The following is a 25,370-nucleotide window of genomic DNA, read 5'->3' on the forward strand; positions in this document are numbered from 1 at the left end:
TTTCACCCACCATGTTGTCACCTTTCAAAATTTCTCAGACCAGTGCTTTACCAGCTGCCATTTCATTTTTCCTTGCTTCCCAGATTATAATATTCAATAATAATAGCAACAATAATAGCTGAAGTGGCATTTACAAAATTTAGTGAGATTCTTATGCGTAACTTGTTACCAGCATGCCTGAACAGGAACTCTACTGCCTGGCACCAGATATCTCATTTAGATATCTGGCTTTACTCCTTATGCCTCAGCTTTTCCATCTTTAAGGTGAGAATAGTGATCCTCTCAGTGGAGGCTAATTCAATCACATTTGTGAAGAGCTTTGAGAGTTCAATAGGAAGATTCTGTAGCAGTTCAACGTATTAGCACTAGTTCTAAAGAGAATTATAAATCCTTGGTAAGCTACGTGGTTAAAATATGGCAGCTAAACAGGACCATCTGACTGTACTGGAGAACACTACCTTCCATCCAGTCACTCAGCTGGCTAGAAATTTCTTGCATGACCTAAAAGGCATGTAAATTGCTCCAGAGTTTCCTAGAAATAAAACAATCTGGAACAAAGGGGAGGGGGGAAATAGCATTCTTTACAGAAAAAGACTTGCTATGAATTATATGAGTAGCAATCATGAACAATAATCTCTCCAAGGCTCTAAAGGGTTGCCTGAAATGCTAGCTGAATATAAAGGACAGATTTTTTCATGTAACACCACTATGCCTCTTCATGGGTGTGCAATGCTTCAAAAGACCAAGACATGCTTGAACTCTCCATTTGTAACTGAAACCAGTGTGTTTATTGAGCAAGCATTTTTCAAGCAAAGCCATGTTTGCTGTACTCCTTGATTAATGAGTACATTTGTACCTTGGCAGAACAGGCAGGGGGCAAAAAAAATTATGAGAAGATTGCTTGAGGAGGAAATAGATCTATGAAAAGAATATTCCTGTTCACACAAAGTAAAGCAATTTTCAAGATTTCATGCTTTACATGGTGTCTCATATCAGTACCTAGTTTAGTGTGCAAGCTACCATCTCCAATGGCTGAATCCAACGTACATGTTACAGGTAGCAGAACATCTCAAGACACTTTCTCCTGATGTAATACCACTGATTTTAATGCTTGATGCATTAACTGATGTGGTTACATCAGCTTTTGCTAGCGCATGGAACACCATTTGTCTAAGAGCTGTAAGACAATGTTGATGTCAGCATCACAGGATCAAAGCCAGATTTCCAAATACTGTTCAAAATTCATAGTACTTGGGAATAAAAGATCTTTGTTTCACTTTTTGTTCAAATGTTTCTTTCTTTCTACAACGTTCTCTGGGACAACCAATTTTTATGCCCAGATTTTGTTACAAGATTATTTGCAATCTTGATCCACCAGTTTGTAATCATATATTGTTGTTCTAAGAGATGCTGAGGCTTTGCAAAATTATACTGACCCTAGCTATGTCACTACTCCAGCCTCTCAGAGCTTGTTTACAGACGTGTGAGATGGAAGGATAAAAGATACTTTCCAATAGGCATTTTGCATAGAATGTCCTCAGTGTGAGGTTTTTGATTGCATTTCTAGACTGGAGCATTACAGGTTTGTATCTTAATATGACAAATATATTTCTGTAGGCAAGATAAGGCATGAACAGTTCATTTAAGACAAAGGACAATGCATTCAAGGACCTACTTAATAAATATCTTGAGTATAAACAGAAATAAAGACTTTGCAGAATCAAAATATCGTGTACGATATGCGGGAAGCCAGTTCCCAAGGAATTAGCTGTTTTTGATTTCACTTAGTGGCTACTACATAAATATACATGACGGGCCTGCTGGGAGCCACGTGGCTGCCAACAAGACCAGTGGCTGCCTCTCTGTGCCAGACCACAGGAACAGTGACCGAACATGACACTGAAGAATATGGCCATGAGCCCATCAGAATTACAAATAAAATTAAACAAACAAACAAAAAACCTATTAATCTGTGCAGGAAATTCTGAAGAGTTATTGACTAGGGCCTACAATGGTGCTTGCACAGCCACCAGAGGAGGTACAGACATTTTGTGTCCAACTTCCTTTCTCTGTTGGCAGTGGGTAGACATCCTGTCTGTGCAGCACGTTTCTGACACGGGTCATCTGAAACAACCTGATAAATGTTTAGCTTGCACCTCATTCACTGAGGGCAGCACGTGCAAAGAAAGAGCTTCAACTGCAATATAGGCACAGGAATAAGAGGCTTGTAACAGTCCGAAATTACAAAACATTGAGCAACCACATTTCTCTTTTAGCCAGTTGTGTGGAGGCAATTAACACATTGATTTATGGCTGACTGGAGGAGGGGAAACGAGCAAAAGAAACACATATGGACTCTATCAAATCCTGTTTTTTTCTATCAAATGTTAGTTGTGTCCCACTGAGCTAAAGAAAGACTCTGTACTACTTGGCCCACAGTTCCCAGTAGACAATTTCTGCACACTGAGACAAGGTTCATAGCTCTAGCTCAGCATTAACAGTCAGCACACTGGGAAGAGCTCCAGTAAGCTGTTGTGCAAGTGCAGCAAAGCCGCCAGGGTGACCAATCTGCAGGTCCTGGAGTAGTACATCACCCTGTGCCCCAGGTTATACCCCTATGTCAGCTAAAACCCTTCAACAATATTTACTATCGGTATGCCATTACACATACCACCTAGGTCTGAGGCAGAACCCTTGGTCTATCTCACAAGTCATTATTTCTAACAGTAAGAAGAAATTCCCTTTTCTCCCTTTCCCCAGACACTGTTTCCTATTTTCTTCTCAGTTTTCCTCCTCTAGGTTCTGTGTCTTTCCTGGTTTCTCTGTTCTTCTCTTTATATTTTCTTCTTTCACTATTCTGTTTTTATTTTATTTATATTTTTTCCCCACCAAATTGCTTTCTTTCCTGCTCTAACCTCCTCTTTCATCTTTTTATTCATCGTTTTACATTTCTTCCACTCCTGGGCCCTGTCTACCTACACATAACAAAAGTGGTGTGTCCTGCGGAGGCTGATTGCTCACTTGGCTGGGCTACATGCAAGATACACATCTTTGAAGCAACCGCTAGACTGCTAACAGCTGTTGCAAAGTAGATTCGCTGTACGCACTGAAAATTACAACATGTTAAGACATGCAATGGTGTGCTGTGCATAAAGCCTCAGGAAACTACCCATTGATCTACGACATGTCCATTAATCTCTGCAGCCTAAAGGGCATCTTTCTAAATTGGTACAGGAGGCAGCCATGAAAAAAATCTGTCAATACTCTTGTGAGGCACAGGAAAACCACATACTTAGTCTTTGCTATTAAATATGAATTCATGGCATGAGGCAGGCATCAAAATCTAAAATGGCATTTACTTGCCTCAGGCAAAAAACAAAATGTCACAGCCTCATCTGATTTTGCTTGTAGCACAATAGGACCTCACCATTTCATTGTCAATTTGTGATTTCTCTGAAATATGTCTTAGACATCTCTTGACTTTCATGACATCCATTCTCAGGGCTTTTGTATCAGTCTGTATTTTGTGCTGGACCAGATGTATCTCAACAAAATGCAGAAAAATACATCTATAGCAAAATATGATGTTCTCCTGTCAGTGGACAGTTTCTCTCCCAGAAACATGGAGCTCTTCCCTGGAGCCAGCTTGCAGCTACATACCAAGGTGATACACGCTTTTTTAATACAGAGATTTCATTCTTTACTTGGAGCTTATCTTGTTTCTTTCTCTGCTCATGTTGTTACACCAAGCGATGTTCTTGGTCCACCCGCTCCCTGTTTCAACAAGACTCTGTCAAAGGAACAGCAACTTTGACTGACATGAAAGACCAGTTCTTAGAAAGGGCTCTGCTAATTACCTGCTGGCTTCCTGCAGGGTTTCTTTCCACAAAAAAAAAAAAAAAAAAAAAAAAAAAAAAAAAACTACTGCATACCTCATTACAGTCCTTGATATTTAGATCAGTTCTTTACATTACCCCTTATCAGAAGAACACCTGATGAGAGTTGTACCTTTGTATGAGAAGGTATATGGCTCAATTCTAGCCCTTACGCGACTGGTGCTACCGTCAGCTGCTGTCCTTAGCCTCGAATCATCACATCTGCTCTCATCCAGCTATACTGTGGATATGCAACAAGATGGACATTTTGATGGCTGAGTTCCTGGTTTGCCCTTCTGGGCAGCTTTGCCATGTGTACTTTTTACTTTCCCCAGGCATGTTCTAGATGCCATCCTACATCTAAATGACCACTACTTTGGTGTTTAGGCCACTTTTTTGAGACCTGACATCTAGCCTCTTCAGAAAGCACCTCGATTACTGTGGTAATTTTAGGTACAAATTAAATTTTAGGTTAAAATTAATAAGTAGATAAAAAGGAAACCCAAAGTTGTGCATTGCTAGATTGCTGGATGCTACCATTCTCTTTACCACTGCACATCCAGAATAGAGGTATGAATGAAGTCCACTTTCAAACACACAGATATTTAATTACAATACAGCAGAAAGCCTGGATAATTTACCCATGTAAATGATAATTTTTATATGTTACTATAAAGTACAAATAATGCTAACCATGCAAATAAGTTTTGCAAAATATGCATCTTTTTTCAATGCTAGTTTGAGGCATGATACAGTAGATTCTTAAAAACTGCAGAATATTAATTTCTCCATGACATTTTTTTATGAATAGAGATGAGCCAAGAAGGAAATTTTGCTGTGCACGGACGTATGCTGACAGCATGAACACGACTGTATAGTAAAAGTATTTCCACTGTGACATAAGTAGATTTAAAATGAATGCATACAGACATGCAGATTGCCTTAACATTTAAAAATATGAGAAAAGACAGATTACATATAAAAATATCACATTTTTTTGATTCCTACATCATACAACATAGGTCAAGTCATCTCACATGGTATATCATACAATATTACGCAACACACAAGTCATAACATTTTAAGCCAGTTTCATATGGACAAATATTTATATCAGAAAACAACCACTGAAAATGCTTATCCTCTTAACAGAGAATCTATAAATGAAAAGATTACTGGCTTAAAGAGTACAAAGATGCCTTGCTTTGTCTCCATTCCAGCGCACTTACACTCATCGCTTCCATTCTTTTTCTCTCTTCCCTTTTGTCAGCCTTGTGTAATTATTTCAGGAACGGCCAAACTTCTTCCAAACCCTCCACCACCAAATCTCCTTTAGCTTTTACCATGGCTTGCTCACCTCCAAGGCTCCTTCACTGAACATCGTTCCTATGTTTTTACCTGCAAAGTGCTCCTGACAAGATCAGTAACCTCCACAGTTAGCAGGCTTGCTAACTGCATCACAAGCCTCATGTGTAGACTAGGGTATCAAAACATCACATACTTGCATTGTCAGTGCTTTTGTAGCATGACTCTACAAACAACACCTTTATTTTTAAAAGCAGCAAACTACCATCTACATGAAAAATAGATTACATAAATAGTGAACAAACTGACGGCAATTCAGGCCTTGAATACCTATAGAGCAGCTTTCCCAGTATGTCTTTGTCACCCATTAACCATTCTACAATGTTGGTATTGATTACCTCACTGTATGTGTTTTACTGTATCACTTTTAATTTTAACACGTTATTTAAAACTACATGAACTCCAACAAAACTCTCTACTTTACAGATAGGTCAATAAGTTAAAATAGGTTAAAAGACAATTAACAAATACCTTAAAAAAGTATTTGATCAAAACTCATTTCTACACTTGCCAGTGTACAATGAACTATCTGAACGTACCCTGGGTTGCCTTGATTTGAAATTATGACTCCACTCTGAAACACTTTTTGGATTACAATTCAAAATTTTCATCACTTATAATATGTAGGCAAGCACAATTACCATTAGGAGAATTTGTAAATAACTGCAATTCTTGGATAAATGCATGATTCTTCTGCATAAATACCAGAGTAAAAGAGTTTGTCTATATCTGGACTTTCAAGGTTAATTTGAATTCAGTAATGGTGTGGATTTAAGGTAGATTACTTCTACCATCGTGTAGATGCTCTCATTGAAAACTAATGCGGAGCTATTTCACATTTAGCTTGATTCTTTTCCAAAGTAAATTAAGCCATGCTGCATTAAATCAAGAGAAACACAGGTATTTGAAAAGATTAATTGAAGTACTTTAAAAACCAATTTGGGTTATTTACTCTTGAGGCAAAAGCATTGGTCAGATAAAAACAGTACCCTTAAAAAACAAAAGCACATGTGTCTTCAGAACATTGGTCCAAAATGTATGTAAATATGAAATCCCATGATAAAGATCATGTAACATCCTCTCTTTAGAGTAATATTTGATGTTTTGTGTCTGATTTTCTTTAGGTGGACAGGAGGTAGCTAGAGGTTAATGTGGGGGAAAAAATAAAGATTTGTCCTTTAAGGTACTAGACAAAATGGGGCAAGGCACAAACTAGATACAAGAATATATTTTGCATTATTAGGTTAATAAGCTGGTTGTACTACCTTTTGATTCAAAGTTGATGGTACAATAAATATAAATTATGAATTATTAATTGGAAGTGGCAGATTGTGCTTAATGTACTAGCAAATACTAAACTACCAGCAAACACATATTCAGTTGCTATAGTAATTCTCTTCTCCACCAATGTCTTAAGAATCATTACAAGCTATGATGAATTTAGTCCTTTACAAAATGCGTGCTTTCCCATCACCACATTTAGTGGATTTTCTGCACAATCCCCAAGCGCATACTGCATGGATCACACTGTGTATAATCAAATCCAAATATCTGATTTGAATTTTTATTGAATGCTGACCTTTCTAATATACATTTCATGTGTGTTCCTATCTAATATATACATTGTGATCTCAAATATTCCTCTGTGCTTATGTTTAAACAGAAGGAAGTGCAAAAGCAGCTCACTAGGGAAAATGGAATCAGATAAAAAAGGGTAAAAGATTTTTAAACAAAAGTACAATAGCTAATTATTGCAAGCCAAAAAACTGGGAGAAATTCTCCCATGTGTAAGGGGCCAGTACAGGTCCTGTGCATCAATTAGGCCCACTTATAAAGCATTTTAGGGGTTTAGACAGGATTTATATGGTGCATAAGCCTGGGGCTGTCTGTCTGCATGTGAATTTCATCATCTGTGAATATAACTGTCAAGATAGCTGAAATCTGAACATTAAGGAGGTTGTTAGCAAGTCAAAATCTAAATTCTCAGACATTGTCACCTCAATTGTATTTGTCATCTTCCCTTTCTTATAGCAAAACAAAGCAGTTATATGCACAAAGCAAGTGCAAGTAACTATGGCTGCAGTACTAAACTTTCTCATTTATGCTGCCCTAAACAGTAAGATGGATGGTACTCTCTGAAGAAAAGGATTGTATCTCTCTCTTTTCCTCTTTAAGGAACAAGTTTTAGTGGTACTCAATAAATTTCATTTCTATGTCGGGAAGCGCATGGCAGGGCAACCACTGTACTGAGCTCCCAATATACACAAGCCTTCGATTAATGTTTTGTTCTTGTGAATGTAAGACTTTAAATGCATGATTAAATTGCAGTATCTAAGGAGCTTGAGTTTGATCCCTGATTAGCAAATATTTAGGATTCATGGATTCTTAGCAGTTACAAGTTTCTCTATTGCTTTACATTTCTGAATTAGCTGTCATTTTTAAGGAAGGAAGAATCCTGGAATCTGGAACCTCTACTTAGCCCCACAACTGAACAGAAAACAAACTTTTTATTTGAAATATGAAGCATTTTGACAAGTATTCAATTACTTGGATCCATACTAAATTATGAAAAAAAATCCAGTGGAAAAATTTTCCTTGTAACTCCTGTTGGAAAAAACAGTTACTTCAGGTGTGGAATTCACACTGATAACACTACAGAACTGAGGCTTTGTGTTCCACTGGACTTTCCTCTGTTGGATCCTATTTGATCTACTCATGATACCAGAATTGAGACACCTTTTTTTTTTAAAAAAAAAAACTTCATTTCCGTGCGTTTTTCTCTGTATCTCCTTTTGTTTCCTCTTGTATCAAATTGCCACAATATCAAAGTTGCTTCATATTTGCATCCTCTAGTCACCCTTACCTCTGGATTTTTTTGAGAATCTTTTTCTTCTGTCCATCTATTTTTCAGACTGAGCTCTGCAGTCATTTCATGCCATTATAGCACGCGTTACACTGCACATCTAAGCTTTTAAGCATTAATTCCATCTCTGTTCAGGAAAGCATTTAAAAGAAGTGCCTGAACGGCTGCTTAGTTGACTTCTGTAGGCCTTGCCCATATGTCTAAATCCTTTCTAGTTACCCGCAGTTGGTTCAAAATAGCAAATACTCAGTTCTACTATACTTGAACAAGACTTTAGAAACTTTCACATAACAGTAAGAGTAGGATTTATCTGGTACTATAGGATTTATCTGGTAGTATATTCATGTTATCAGCTTATAGGCATCTAACTTTTGATGCCCAAATGGGAAGCTTAATTTTCACGTGTTCATAGTATAAGTCAGTGCAGAGTCCAGGTCTCCCTGAGGAGGAAATTCAGAATACCTAGCTCGCTCTGCTGACTATTCCCCAGGATTAATAATTCAAGATGAATTTATGGGTTCAGGTATCCATCATGCTGACTCACTCCCTAACTGTGGGGGCAATTTGCACCACACTTTGACTCTCCAAATTGAAATGGAGAGACAAAGTGATTAATTTTGCTTGTAATTTACTAATCTTTAACACAGATGGGAAGCTTCAGGACAATGCATTTCTATAGGAACACCACAATTCCAAAAGAGAAGCCAACTAACTGCAAACTTCCTCCTATAAGTATGCTGAATATTCAAACTTCATCAATGATCACATTTAATAAATGCTGTAGCAGTAAACGGCTGTTGACAAAGAACACAATTCTCAAAGGGCCACAGCTTCTAATTTCTTTGGAAAAGAGACACAATCTACACTATGAAAAATTTAATTGCACTTTAATTACCAGTTAGCTGAATAGCATGAGATATGTATGCCTTCATTTTTTAATAGCTTCTGCCACTTCCAGCAAATTGTGGAAAGAAATAATGGCTGCCATGAGTATTCTTTCTGTCTGTTTCTACCAAAGTTAAAAAAAAAAAAAAGACTAAAAAAATCAAACAAGGATTCAAATTCTTCTGGATCAGTCATAATCCAGGAGGAACACTAGCAGTAATGAATATGGAAACACAAATGCAGCTGCAGTGTTCACATCAGTGGAAAACTAAAGCAAAAATTTACCCCTTTGGTCGAATTCTGCTACATTAAACTGCTAAAAAAACTCTTGCCCAGCTGACTCAAGGTTGCTTCTTTGTTTTACAAGGTTAGAGCTTTAGCATTTGAAAAATATTTGTATATTGCAAAATTTACCACATTTCCATCTACAGAGAAGTTGCAATCATTCAGGAGTAGCACAGAATATTGCATTTATAGAGAAACCCTTATGAACAAAAACATACCAGTATTTTGAAGGATTTTATTAAAAGATGTATAGACAATGAGAAATGTTGATCTGCATACACTGCAGTCTAGTCTGGCTTTTATAAAATATCCCACATACTGTGGCATCTGAGCAACATGCAAAATGGCAATATGTTGACAAAGTCTCTGTAGTGTTTAAATATTCTCGTAACTGAGAAAAAAATACATTTAAAAGGGTTTCTCTTTAAATTTATGAAGAAACTGAGGAAAACAACATGTCTTCATTTTTGGCCCCAATATCTTTTGTTCACGCTGACCTCAAGCACAGGAGAGCTTTCTAAGTATAAGATTAAAGCTGAATTTTTAATTCAATACATACTATGGCACACCACTGGGGAATTAGCAAGAACAGAAAGCATGTGATATGAAGAAATCATTAGTCATGGAAAAGAGGATGGAAGGAAAACATATGTGTGAAGCTTCGTGTTGCTTAATGTAATAGATTTGTTTGACCACAGGATACATGCATTAGTTACAAATGAACATTTGTTACAAATGCAAATAGCACTCTGGGGATGAGGAAATTTTATGTTTGCAAGATCTGTACCAGGCACAGTGATGTAGATTTTTATAAAATATTATTATAATGTTTTCTGATTTATAAAAGAGACGTTAACTAGTGAAATAGTCACACAGTGCCCAATATAAAATATTTGGGGATGAAGAACCAGTGTTGCTCACTGTGATAAATCTTCACCACTGCTTTGCTGAAAAGATACACCACACAGGAAAACATTCGGCTCCTAAAGATAGAGGACTGTCAGAGCCAAAATATCAAAAAGCTCCCACTTTGTTATCACATCAGCAATCATTATTATACTGAAAGTTTAAATGAGACAGGTATTTTCATTTGAAGATTATGGAGGAAAGATCTTGAAAGGAATGCCATTTTCTCCATACTGCTTATGCCATACTATCCTATATAGCATTTTAAATGTCCTGTTTGATGAAGAGTGGTAATGAAAACCAGGCAAAAGGCACATGTTTAACTATGGATAAAACACCTATTAAAGCACAGTTATTGAGCTTGATTATTCAGTAGATAAGGGATATTCACTGGAAGCAAGTAATTTTGAGATGCATCTTGCATGTATAGGTATTTTTTAAATCCCTCAAGTATCTGTTGCAATTATTATTAATGAAGACAGAGTGTAAAATACTAGAAACCTGCTATGGTATCTTTTTTTTCTTTTCTTTTCTTTTTTTTTTTTTTCTTTTTTTTTTTTCTTTTTCTGAAAGGCATGAAATGTGGGCTTCTTAAAAGCAGAATATTATTCTTTAAAATGAGAACCTCAAAAGCCTCAATGTTTCAGTGGAATTTTTAAGTCTGACTAGAGGTTACAGGGAGGTTAATATTATCTTGTTCTTACTGTTGTGCTCCTTTATCCCCACGGGTTTTCTGTACACAGCATGAAGTTGCATAGGCAATACAATGCTGAAGGAAGAGATTAGAGCATGGATAGCTGAAGAACTTACACGAGAAATCCAAAACATTAGCTGCTGTACCACAAGTATTTCTTAGAGGATTTGCATTGGAGATAATATTCTTCCTAAGCACTTGCTCTATTTCCCCTGTCCAAGATGACTAATCACAAAAGCACTGGCATTAAAACAGTTAGCAGAGCTGAAACAAAGCGAAATGTGTCAAAAGTAGATGAATTTAACCTTGCAGTATTCAAGGAATGGAAACTATACCCTGGGGCATGTTAGAGAAGTACATGGATAGTAATTATCTAAAAGGAGATAACCAACATGGATTTAGAAAGGCAAGAGCCTCCCTAACTAATCTACTTGCCCTTTATCATGAGGCTAAAGACAAGGCTGATAATGGGCTCTGCAAATAGAAGAGTGTGTTTGTATTTTCAGGAGGTCATGTGGGCATACACAACAAATAGATGAAAGAGGTAAAAGAAAAGAGCTTATAACAAAAACTCTGAAAACTCATAGAAAGAACGCACTACCACAGGGGAACACAGTTAACCCTCCATCATCCACTGAAGCACACACGCAATTGCTGACAAACCAACAGCAACACTATGGTAGCATTTGTTGCATCATCCATATCCTAAGTTTCCATAGTAATACAAAGGGTAGCCAGAAAGTATAGTTCCATGGGAGCTGATGGCCATTTACATCTAAGTAAAGGGGAAGAATGCATATAATCTACAGGGATTCAGCATATGCCAAGACTTGATTTTAATGGGACTAAGCAACTATAGCACAAGAAATCCTTTGTATGCTAAATTTCTCCCCTCCCCCCCCCATCAAGACAGCAGATAAACCTGGGATGTCGATGCTGGAGAAAAGTAACATAGGTAAACTACTCTCCAACAATGTCTTTCTTGAAACTGTTCTTTTAGTATGTGGCAGTCTGCAGACAGTTAGGGTGTGAAATGTGTGGGACGTAGTGAAGTAATACTTTGTGACAACCACTTTCCAAAGCCCACGGAAATTAATGAGTCTTTGGACCATGGTGCTACAAAGCTTCAGTTCCCTCTAACCAAGTGCTCATCTGTCCACTTGGATGAAGCAACCAGCTCCAACCGGATGATATTTTCCTCATTCCTCATTGCCCGAGCAGGGTAAGGAAGGTGGTTCCCTCTCTCGCCTTGGAAGACAGGAAAGATCCGCTGATACCTTGGCTGTAGGAATTACATTTTCTGAAAGGAAGAATTTTTTTGTCAGGGACAACCACTTCCTTGGAGAAAGATGTCTTCATCCTTTCTCCACAGGAGCTACTAGAAGGAGGACTGTAGTAAAAGGAGAGGCCACCAGTGATGGTACACATTTGTATATTAGGTTGCCAAGGTGATGGGGGGAAAAAAGGAAAAGAAATTACAAAATACTACCTGCCCCTCCCCTCAAACTCTTTCTTTACTATGGTGCAGAGAGAGGAGTCAAAGAAATGAAGATAAACAGGCTGAGTCAGACAAGAAGAGAGTAGAGTAAAACAAATTTGGGAGAGGGAATGAGCCCAATCCAAAACACCTCTCTGAGGTGAGCTGCTGAGATAAAGAGGAAAAGATAAACCTAAAAGAGGATAGGAAATTCATACTGCCTCTAACAGCAGACTTTCACAGGATCTTTAAACACCTGAATGAAAATGCAAAATGCTCCTTCCTGGAACATTCCCTGTATCTCATCTCCCACTGCTCTTTTTAGTGAACAGACAATAGCCATTGTCAGCCCTCCTACACAGGGTCATGAATATCCTTGCACATACCAGTTCCCTCTCTTAGGCCGATAGGCTAACAAAATATACCTGAGTCTGCGATCCTGCATGGTAGTCAGTGCAACTGGTGAATCAAAACCACTCTCTCAGGTCTAGCATCAGGTTTTGTGATTTTTGAAAGAAGGTTTCTATACCACCTGACCTCACCCACAAGTTAACTAAGATATTTTGAACAGCTGGATTGTGACTGTAATCATTTCTGCTAGTAGGACACTGGATCCAGCACAAACAGACAGCAATTACTATGTTCTTGTCTATGTTGCAGAATGAATTGACTAGATGGAGTAACTTATATAGCTCAGGGAAGTCAGTACACACTCAGGAAGTGTGGGAACACAGAAGAGACATAAGCTAGCTCTGTAATCTAGACCATACAGTAAGCTAGACCATATGGGTAAATCTTCTACAGATAGTGTTCATTTGTAGTCACACACAAAAAATTAAAACTTCTTGCAAACATTTGCAGTATTTGACCATCTAAACAGCCATCTGGAAAACATATACATTGCTTCTTTTTTCTCCTAATTTCAGAAGTGTGCTAGGAACAGCACAAAATACTCAGTTCTTTGCTATCAAGATGAATGCATTTGCTTGCATTTTAAACTGAATATATCAGGCCCCTGATTTTGTTTCACAGTCCATAACAACTTGAATTCTACCAAAATAAATATTCATAGCATGCATATTCCACTCATATGTGTGAATTTTGTAAGTTAAAGCTTGGTTCCCATAATTAAAGCCATTAACAAAGATTCCGAGATGGGTTTGTACCTGTGCAGAAACTTGCTGAAGCATTATCTCTATTTGTTAATGTCAGTGCTTGGCTGGAAGTATCTTAATGCTCAGCTAGTGTGGAAGGAAGCATTTTATCCAAGAGCTAAAGACCTGAGCTTTAGGTTTTAAAGATTCACAGTACAGTCACAAAGTGAAATATTCTAAACTGCATTTGTTGAAAGAACTACACTAGAAATAAATCTGAGAAAACTGGAAGCCTGCTCATGGCTGATCTGAGGGCAAAGAAGAAGTGAATTTGGGAAAGAAATTCATTGTTAGTTTTTGCTTGCTCAGCTCTTGTCATAATTTGCTTTGTTGAGGCCCAATTCTGGCATCAGGGATGGAGGCCCTTAACCTCTGGCTGAGTTCAGTCGTGTTGTGTGGGATTGGCGCACACACAACTTCTGAAAAATTGTTACCGGGAACTACAAAATGCAGGATGGTGATATATCCTAATGCAGCAATTCCCAGGGTGGGGTCCCTTTAGGATGGCTTTGGGTTATGCAAGGGTCTTTCCCATGAATCAAATACCACAATTTTAAATGTTGGGAAAGCATCCAAAGGTGAATATTGTCTGCAGCAGGGGCACCACCTGGACTGGGGAAGTAGACATAGTATTTTGTGGTAAACACAGAGGCAGGAAGCTTGTCATTTGTAGCTTACCATCTAAGAGAAAAATGCTTGCATTTGGAAATAAAAGTTCATGCTTGTAGCTGGGAAGAGTTGGGAGTGGTGTCCTGAGGAAAGTGGTGAAATAGGAGGATGGCATTTGGTGTTATGTGAGACAGAGAAATGAGTGTACAAGGCAGGTGGCAGAGTGAGTAACTTCTGGAGATTCGGAAGCTGCAAAACTGTCTTTGAAAAGAAGAAGTTGATGCTCCACTGCCACCGGTAAAGCTCACTAATCAGTACCAGGGCACCTAACAAACTGAGACACTCAATAGTTATTGCTTGCTTACACTAATAAGACAAGCATCCCTCCTGAGTTTAAGGTTTCCATTTTTCCTTGCTATATCTCCTCTCAAACTGCTCTTCATACCTTTAAGAAGCTTCCTGTAAGCATCCATAAAACTACTTTAGCTTTCAGCAAATCCCTCATTAAAACTCCTCCTTCTCATAGTTCCAGGATAAAACCAAGATTATGTGGGAGCTAGTAACATATCACTTATACCCACCAGCAGCCAGGCTGTCCAAGGAAAGGTCTGGTCATACTCTATCTCATTGTTAGCCTGTCCTTCCCTGACCTGCTGGCTGACCTCCTGTGACAGCTTAGGAAAAGAATCCCTTTTCAGCCTGATAACATGATTTATGGAGCCATCATCTGTCTGTCAGTTCTTCTCTAGTAGGTTTTGAATCCACTGGCCAATTTCAACTAAATTTGGTGTGGAGTAGAAATCTCAAAGATGTTTTAGTACTCTGAAAAAAAAAAGAAAAAAAAAAAAAAGGATACCAATACTGCTTTCCCCAAGGTAAAGAACATGGTGTGAGCTTGGCTTGAGTAGGTAGGAAGGAATGCATGCAGGAAAAATGCTGTAAATTCTCCAACCATGTACAAAAAACATTATGCTGACTCTCTAGTGTGAATTCTCTGATGTGTAATAAGCAGTGTGTGAACACTGCAGCACAGCTATCATTCAGTCAATCAGCACAAAAAGTCAGTCAGAGACAAAAATCTAATGGAAAAATAGCTCCCTTAGTTCTGGAGGCCAGTGAACAAGTCACTTGTTCAGTGCCACCATGCCTCTAAGCACACTAGCATAACATTTGTTGCTACAGCTCTTTAGAGCTACGAATGTACAAATTATGAACTCATAACAAGTCACCAGAGTTATGCTAGAGTGAAGCCAATATGCATTAAAGTAGAATACGGCTCATTGTCTACAGGAATTTGCTCAGAGATTGAATCTGCTGAGCACATCTCCTGAATTTTTAGAGCACTTTGGTGATATTTTCTGGTAGAGCTGACAGGCCACTACGCTCATCTTCTTATAGCCAGAACTTGTCCTGGTGTTGCTCACAGCTAGTATGAAGGACTGTTGTACAGTCCTTCAACAAGGACTTTAACAAGCAGCAGGAGGCTACAAGGAATATACTGAGCTGGCCTGAGCACTACGCTCTGAAATCCTTTGATCTGAAGAGTCCACAGACTGCAAGTTTCCAATATGCTCATTGCACATGTCTGCAGCCAACTTTTCCGTATGCTTGTACATTTATGGATAACGCTTCAGGGAAATCTGTGGCTTACAAAAGGCAAACATTTAAATATAAAGAAGAAAAACAGATCTCCTGAGAGACTGTTGTTAGCAAGCTGTCTTCAAGACGAGAATAAACCAGACAACATTCTACAAAGTATGCCTATTTAATAACGTTTGTTTTTTTTCTTAAATAACATATTATTCTTATTAGACACTTACAGGTCTAGATGCATCTTATACAGATAACAGATGAGGTCATGTGTATGATTTGTATTGGTGGAAAGTTCACTGTTGATGGTATCTTGGCCAATGAGCATGTATAAGGTGTCGTCAGGACTGAAACAGGGCAATGTGCAGTGATACAGAAGGCAGATCATGTACAAAATTAGTGACATTTTCACACTAGAGAAGGACTGATGGTAGCAGCTATTAAAAGCAAGGCAGTACATAAATCAAGACTTGCTTCTTCAGACCATGATGAGCCATCCACAACACTTTCATTACGAAATTCATTGCCAGTGTCAGCCAGAGGCTGGGTTTATTTTCACTATTTAGACTTACACTCTACACTCATTCCACTTCTCTATCACTTCACATTAGACGCTATCGTTACCTCTGGTCTCTCTCATCCACCAACATCTCTTTGGCTTCTCTTTCAAAATACTTTGAAATCGAGAGTCACTGTAATGAAGTCAGTGAAAGTCAAAAGCTGTGAAACGGTATAGATGAGGGCAACAGTCATGCAAGTATCAATCTTCGCCAAACTTGATATACAATCATCAGATGGTTTTGGTCCCACATAATCTCTCCGTAAAAAAGTTTCTGAGAAATGTTACTCAAGTACCTACTTACCACTTTATTAAGGGCTGCCATTTGGATAAATTCCATAACCTATGATAACTCCTAATACTGCACAATGTGCTCTTGAAGAACACACAGAATGAAGAGTTTCAAAATTTTAATTCCGTCTTTCCTTTTTATTTCCCTGAACTCTCCCTTAGTATTTTCTTCACTGTTGCTAACTTACAGGAAGATACATATAAAAAAGATTTGATAACGCATTTTTCTTTGCATTATCTGAAACCCTTTTGCTTAGCAGAAAAGGGTGTGTTACACAGTGAAGAACATTCTACTGATGCCTCATGAAATCTTTGCTTTCTAAATCCCTGCTTTACCTGGCTTACATGATAAAATAATTTGTAATCTCCATAAGACTGTGAAAAGCAGATAGCTTCAACTGTTGAGAATAAAGTAAAATTGCAAAACGTGGGCACAATAAAATTAAAAAGCAGACAATGCTTCACTGAACTCAGGCAGTATTAGAAACATCTGTCAACATATCACAACAAAAACACTTAGAGTGAACGAGCCATATCTACATCTCTCTTGCTTCCAGAGCTGTTTACTAATTTAAAAATGATGTAGATGAAAGAGAATAAGGTCTTGAATTTATGCAATTGTCCTTAGCCAACAAAATGAAGAAGAGAAATGCCACAGAATCCACACACACAAGATTCATGCATCGGATGATGGGGGTATGAGCGTGTGATTGTCTGTGCTTTCAGGCACATGAGAGAGGAGGACCTGTCAGTGCATTGCTGCTGGATAATGTATCATCTGGCAATAAATTACTCCAGCTGACTTTTCCCAGGGATCCTCACTGTTGGATGCGACAGACACAGAGTTGGAGACAAGCAACAGCCACTGCACCAGGGGTAGGGAGTACGAGGGGGAGGTCAGACAAGCGAGTTTCCTATCCAGTGTATGAGACTTGACAGCTCTGAAGATACTGGGGACACTTCCATGTGACTCATCCACAAGCTGGCTACAGATCTAAGACCAACCCAACAGATGAAACTCTAGCCTTAACGAAGCCAAGAGAATTTAGCCAATAACTACATCAGTGCCAGGGATTCTACCTGATGGCTTTGATTTTTATCCAAACACTTTAACCAAAGATTGTGTTTACTCTGACATATAAAGGAATGCAGACTTGACAAACTCTGTCCTTCAAGTGCAGTAAGGGCTGCTATGTAGGCAATGACTTTTTTTTCCCCTCACTTATGTTCAAGTTATGTGAAAAAAAATGTCTGAAGCTGCAGACAGGATTCAGGATCTTCTTTGCTTTTAAAGTTTTCCCCGTGATTTTTAGTGTAGACATATTTCTGCGCTAGACATTAAAAATGAAACAAAATAAATGAACCAAATCAACAACAGTTCTGTAGCACAAAAAGCAGGAAGGAAAGCAAACGTTTCCACTGATACTGTGCAAATTCTGTTAATCTAAAGCATTCACTGGGATGCCATATCATGGAGTACCATGCCTGTAAAATGCAGATATTGAACTCTGATGACATCATTTCTTAGAGAAACATGGGCTTCAGAATAAATAAATATGTCAGCTGCTATTTATGGCTCTCTTTCACCTTCATTATACCTTCTCCCTTTGCCCAAGTGGGTGAGGAAGTGCTTAGCTTCTTCCCATACCTGTGTCACGGACGTGAGCAGCAGAATGAGCAGCAGAATTCAAGCAGTTGTGGGAGCACCAGAATTTACCAAACTCTTTGTGGCTTGCTACCATAGTAAGATATTTGTGAAGCTTCTTCCCGTGACAGGGACATTAAAAACAGCTCCTTGCTAGGTGAACTTTTTGGTGTCTGGTGATAGATTTGAACCTGGCCTCAAACTTTTCTCTCTCTTTATAGGTACTGTTTATCTGGCCTCTTACCTTCTTTAAACTTGTAGGAACTTCATATGCTTGAAGTCTGTCTTTATGCAAGTTGCTAATTAGCACTAACAAACAAAGGCATGGACAACACAAAGACAGAAGCATCGCTGAGGCCAAAATATCTTTAACTTCCTTGTGGTCACCGCAAGACCAAGCACTTACTTGGACAATAATGGCATTCATTCAGCATGTCCCTTACCCTTGTTATTCTCTCCTATGTTCAGGGCAGAAATAACATGCATGTTACACTATTGCTGGGAAAACTGAAGGAGCATGGGCAGGGTTGTTGGTTAGTCTTTGTTTTGTTTTATGTTGTTGGTGTTTTTTTTTTTTTCCATCTATACAGGTTTTGCCATACTACTTTGCATTATCAAGATTCATTTAGGTTTGTAGAGGTAAGAACTTTATTGAGACTTTCAAAAGCATGCATGTGCAAACTAGCTCAATCAAAATTATATACTGTACTCTGAAGGATATATAAAAAGTAGTTCTAAATTTAACTGAAGATTACAGCATACAAAAATGACACAAATAGAATTAGATTTCCAGAGATACATTTTTTGTACTATTTCTTACTCCACTCACCCCAGGCAAATTTCTTGAAATGAGCTGAAACAAGATCTATGCTGGGGTACAGAAATACTGCATTACACAGAATACAAGACATTAGATATCCACATCCTTTTTTTTTTTTTTTCTTCTTTAATTCTGGAGACGCATTGACTTGATTGATTTAAAAAAAAAAAAAAGACCAAAGAAACCCCACCAAAACTGAAAATCTAGCCTTTCTTATGTTTCAGTTATTAAGCTGATTTAGTTAAGTATAAAATAGTGAGATAACTGTCAATGTAGGCTGTCTGCAAATTCCATCCCAAGGTTCAACTTGGTGCAGATTTTGGAACACCAGAACTAAACCACTGTAACAGCCACAATGACATGCAACTCAAAATCCATAAAGTGGTGACTCTGGTGGTGCTTTCCACAAATATAATCATCTTCCCAGATCTTGATATAGTGCTTATTATTTCTTCTGATTAGCAAGGGATGTTGCTCAGAAAGTCTTTTTTAAGGGCATAAATGTAACATCTCCCTTACATATATACTTGCAGCTGTATCCATTTTCTGCAGGATTTTACAGTGTGCTTCAACAGATCGGTAGGATGCTTAACCTTTTTCTATTAAATGTTACAGACTTGTATTGTCATTTCTGTAGAACCCTACCTCATTTTTATAGATGTTATTGGATGCTAGAATTTTAAGAGATGCCTACAATAGAGTTAATTTTCCATTGAGCTGGAATGAGACTCCAGCATCTGATTTCTTTATGTTGAAGAATCCTCAATCTTTTTTCTCAGTTCCTCAGGATATTTCAACAAAGGTACTGTACTGTTTACCCATCTCACTATTCTAGGAAGTAAGCATACCTTTTAAGTAAAAGTCTTTCCATGATGAAGTTCTGTGTACCATATTAATGTTGGGTGCCCCACCTGCAGCTACTGGCACATTACTGAAAATGCAAGCATATGCATATGTGGCCTGTGTTTATTTAGGTTAAATCAAGGAAGCATCCAACAAATCTGATAGAAGCTGTACACTTTCATGAATCAGTCTATTTTACAGGTTCCATCTGCTCTTAAACGGTTCCCAGAGAACAACACTGTGTCACTGTACTGCATATTTCCATTGCACTATCCCAAACACACTTAAGCTGCTGACAGATTGATGCTTAGTTCACTTGTGGCATACATTCTTGGGTTCTTACACATGTTCTTATAAGGAAATGGAACTCACTAAGCACTTAATCACAAGTTGGGGTAGTGTTATTGTATTGAATACAACGCACTAACTTTGTTTCAGGAACAGTCTAAGGTATCTCTCTGTAAGCCATTGCTGTCACTAGCACTGCCAAAGACCCTGGAAATCAAATCACTTTTGTAAACCTCAGTTAAACAAAACCAAGTAGAAATTTGCCAAAGGGTAGCCCTGGCAGGTAGAGATGAGCCATTTGAGGCACATTCAGAAGTGGCCGAAGGCTTGTGTTATTTACTGGAATGCATGATGTATAGCTTAAGAATGTCTACATTTGTTTGAAATAAGCCATTACAAAGAGACCTTGATAAAATGACTGCAAGAATGGGCAGATATAAAAACCAGCAGCAACAAAACTGAAGCAAAATACAGCTACCCCTACTAAAGTCACCAGCAATTCTGTTAATTGTGAATTTACTTAGATAGGTAGCAGCAATAGCAAGAAAAACTGACACATGGAAGCAGTATATGCAAACATGAAAATACGTCCCGAGTATTTGCACTTATGCCTCAGAGAAAGGTAGAGTTTCATGGAGAATCTTTTACATCCTTAACTGATATAAAACAAGTTCAATCAGTTCAGAACAGTCAAGAACCTGACCTGGTCTTATGTTTAAAAATAGGGCAAAAAAAGAAGTGACAGAATATCAATGGTGAATATCAGAGAAATTTTGAGTAAATTTTCTTCCACATTCAAATAGTTTTTAATGTTTGAAACCTGGAAAATATTTGTCTAGTTCTGACCTTAGGTGGTAGAGAAGAAAACTTAGTGCTTGACTCCCTAACCAGACAGAACTCCCTCCAACCCCCATGATATACACCACACCATTATCACCAACAGTGAAAGCCTTATGCCACCAAACTTTATGTTGCTGAGGCCTTCATTGAAATCAGAGTCCACAAACCACCACTGATTTCTATGGAGCTTTTCCCTTTTTGTTTATCAGCAAATCTGATGTCACATTTTCCTCATTTAACTTAGTAGGGTCTGAGTACAATCTGCTGTGGGTCTTTGTTAGTATCACTGGATGCATTAAATGCTCTATCCCTAGTGTTTTCAGAATGTTCATGCATTGTGACAGTCCTTGTCACTGCAAACAGGAGGGGAAGAGCCATTCTCCACTTCGAAATCTGGACCTCATTGTTAATTGATAGGCACAGTTTAACCCATCAGAGGCGTATAGCCATTGTACTTCCTTGATCTCTTCAAGGCATCAGAAGACGCAAGCACTTCCCCAGGACAATGTTGCTCTCAAAGCACTCGAGTGGGTCGAAAGCATGGAGTACTTAATAAAATTATCATTTTTTTAACTGAAAGCCAGCATACTTTTATTTGTTTCACAGCTGTGTGTTGATGCTCTGTTGGAGGAAAATGATCTTTTTTTTTACTCCCTTCTCTCTTTCTTTCCACTGGCACAAGCAAACTTGCACAATTTGATAGCATCTCTTGATAAATATCCAGTATTGGTAGAGCTCACCTGCACTGCAAACATGCCAGCAAGACAATACACAGATGAACTGAATCCAGATGGGCAGAAACAGATAAAGCTTGAGTATGCGTTCAGGATGTTATCTCACTGCAAGCACGTAGACCTGCTTTACATCTCAAAATTCTGAGATGTTGAATTGGTAGAGTTAATGTTACTCAACTTGGTTACACATTTTGAAATCCCTTGAAAAATAGAGGGCCTTAACTCTGGTGTAGTACTGAGACAAATTTCTAAGATAACTTATCTCTAGCTATTGTCATGAGAGCAAGCAACTAACTAGCAGAACATTCCCCTGGTCATACCTTATTTTGTGTGAATTTTGTAAGATTTGAGGAGCTACATTGTGTTTCATTGGACACGATGTCTGTGTTTCAGAACATCTCAGACAATACAACATACAGCAATTTTCAATTCTTCCCAAGGAAGATATTCAGTCATATTTACATAAACATTTTTAAAAAATGTATTTTGTGCCACTGTCTAAAGCAAAGTTCTCCAAACAACACTATGAAAAATCTTGCAAATTCCTTCTATGACAAGAAAATTAATCTCTTAAATGCTTTCCCTTTTATGACTGTATATACTGAGCCTTTTGTTTTGTAGTAATGTAAGATCTAATTCAATTTTTCAAAGTCTGCCAAACACACTACTGCATGAAAAGATTCTGTTTTCTCTTTCTCTGTTCTAGTTCATCAACAATGAATCGACTAGAAAGACCAGGTTTAGTATGCTTCTACTTGTTGGCTGTCACTTTTGCCAGTTTTCAGAAGACTTCTGAAATGCTGGCCAGCCTTAAAAGCACATTAAATCCTTGGTGTGCATCGTTCAACATACCTGAATTAATATGGAAATGTATTCATGATGTTGCTGTAATGAACATACTTTGATTCCAGAACTTTATCTTCACTTCTGGCAGCCCATCAACCATATCTTCCAAGAGCATACTGCACTGCTAGAGAAAGCTGATTTTCCTCCTAGGAAAGTATTTGCAACTCTGTCAGTATCCATTTTCTTTGCCCTCTCTCTTTTTTACCTTCTGTGATGATGGGAGATTTTTAATGGAATGGTTCTCCTCTCTAATTTTGATATTTCTGTGCTCCTTCTAATTGTCCTTTTGTTGCTTTTGTTGTCATGTGTGCATTGCATTCCTCAGTTTTCCAAGATGACCTTACTTTGTTTGTAAAACATTTTTTATTTTTCACTAGTAGACTTGCATAATTTTCTCAAGGTGATTTTTTTCTCTCTGATATATTTATCATACTCTCACTTTTGTCAGCTTTGATGGTCCTTCGGGCAGCCTACTTTCTATTTCTCGGAGCAGTTTTCCTTAGCAGTGCTAAATCTTTTGTTATTCTTCCAACATTTATAATCAGTTACTGTCTTTGTTCAGCTCTCTACCCACAGACATTTGCTTTCTGTTTCTTCCATCATATTTTCATCTTCAAAGTCACATAACTAAGGTGGCTCAGGCTTCCGTGTGTTGCTCGATGATGAAATGATACACTGAAAGAGAGAAAAGATCTTCCAGTGTACTCAGAGGAAGAGTAGGGCATCTGTGGGCGGGGAGGAGGTGGAAAAGGAGGGGCGGAGACGAGAAGCACTGAATCACCTGTTTAACCATGGAAATGGATTATCTATGGCTCAGCAGATATTTTAGGGTTAGATATCAGCAGTGTCTGAGGTTCTGGCCAAAAGGAGAAAGATGTTCTATAAGAAACGAAAGAAAAGAAAGGAAGAAGCAGCTTTGATGGCAACCAAAGGAATACATACACAAGAGTTCTGCAGGTGAGCATAAGGTCACATCACATCCCTGTCATCCCTTTCACTCTAAATTGTATAATCCAAGATTTAGATGTGCAGAGAAGTAAGGAGATTAGACATTGACTACATTTCTGAAGGTCAGGATCTGTTCTATTTATGAGAAAATGCAACTAGCTTTCACGTAGCAGTCATAGCAGTCAATATTCTCAGCGTTTTTTTGAGCAGTCCCCTATAGCACAATCCTACTGCCAATTATATTAGGCAGAGTGTTACTCTAATTCAGCTGTGTCACTCCTTATATCACAACTAGATAATTTAGAACTAGTTATGATACCTTGAGATGCTCCCGGTGTGGGATGACTGGATTTTATGTTTTTATGAGGACAAGGAAAACTGACTAACAGCCTTTGACTAGATCAAGAGAAATAGAGCTCACAGAGATTTGGCATGGTGGAAATATGTATGAACTATTAACCACGGTAACTTAGCAAACACAGCACCTGAAAATAAAGATATTTCTAGTTTTCAGAGACATCCAATCAATATATTCCTAATCAGATCTTTTACATTTTAGCTCTTTCCCTTGATAAGTGGTAAATCCAAGAGTCTGTGAACTTCTGGTCTACTGTCACATCAGCATTTGTATGGCCTTTAGGATTTGCTCTTTGCAATAATTTACCTTTTCCTCTCACCTGGATGTTCAATTTTCTTCTCTTCCTTTCCACTCAGTATCAGACTGGGAAACTTCAGCTTTACCCAGCTCACCTATTTTGCTGCAGAACCTCTCCGACCCTCACTCTCTGTTTTCCCTGTTGGATGGACCATCCCACCAGGAATTTGATCACTCTTTAACCTGGTTCTCGTTTGACAATACTTCCTTCAATTTTTCAATACTGCATACCCCTCTTCAAAGCACCATCTTTCCATCAGTCTTCCCCTGCCAATCTCATTGTTTCACCCTTTAAATAGACCTCTATGTTCTTCAATATCTGTGCTCCTCTTATCTACTGCTCCTGTCCACTTCCTTCCCTCATAATTGTGTTTTTCCTTTTCAGTGATATTTCCACTTTTTCAAATAAAAAATATTGCTTTTCAGTTTTCTCAACCTTTACTGTAAGGTTGATTAGGATGTTTTCTTACTTAAATACTACAATTTTCCTTTTTTGCCAACTTTCACATCTCTGCTACTAGGATTTTTTAATTGATTTCCTCCTTAGGAGTATTGCCAAGACTCCAGTCCCTGCTTCCTCAACTCAAATTGACAACTTACTCAAAAAAGAAATAGATATTTTATGACTAAAATCAGACTCTTCCTAATTCTCTCCCTAGAGAATGCATTGTTCCTTACTCCTTCTCTACTGCTACTTTTTGCATGCCCTCTCTTTTTTTTTTGACTTTCAGAGATAGTACTGTAAGTTTATCTTTCTTTTCTAATGATTCCCTTCCCTTTGTCTTCGTTTTTCACCACTTCAGTCTCTAAAATAGCTTTTTCAAAACAATGCTCAGCTACCATCAAAGCAATCCAAAACTCCACGTATGCTTCACATGTATCTATTTTTACCTGTTAATTATTCCCTTGATATCACTTCCCAATCTCACTTTAGCTCAGGTTCTAACCAAACCTATTTTGTAGAATCTGCATGCCATCAGCTTCCCCGTTTTCCTCTCACCAATGTTCATACAAAAGATGTGAATTCCCAAATATCCTCCTCCAGATTTTTCCAGCTGAAAAACTAAGCTGCATTTTTTCAGAGCATACAGGTCTTTGTAACACTTGCTCATGCATTTGTAGGTGAGTATACTAGAGATAGTAGTACAACTAATGTCTAATATTCACTTTTATTCTTGCCACTTTTGTCCTTTAATTG

General features: G+C 38.0%; 1 protein-coding gene across 5 annotated transcripts in view; it reads right to left on the minus strand.

The window, feature by feature from the left end:
- SMYD3 (SET and MYND domain containing 3) overlaps positions 1-25,370 on the minus strand; it is a 384,781-nt gene that overhangs the window by 17,104 nt on the left and 342,307 nt on the right. The window contains exon 11 of one of the 5 annotated variants that reach the window (XM_040551204.1): positions 18,833-23,244. The exons of the other annotated variants lie outside the window; for them this stretch is intronic. Coding sequence (XP_040407138.1) covers positions 23,169-23,244 — 76 coding nt within the window. The 3' untranslated portion in view covers positions 18,833-23,168. Of the gene's footprint in view, positions 1-18,832; positions 23,245-25,370 lie in introns of those variants that run through there. 5 annotated transcript variants of the gene reach the window in all.

The sequence above is a fragment of the Cygnus olor genome, chromosome 3 (assembly GCF_009769625.2).
Source record: "Cygnus olor isolate bCygOlo1 chromosome 3, bCygOlo1.pri.v2, whole genome shotgun sequence".
Classification (NCBI taxonomy): Eukaryota; Metazoa; Chordata; class Aves; order Anseriformes; family Anatidae; genus Cygnus; species Cygnus olor.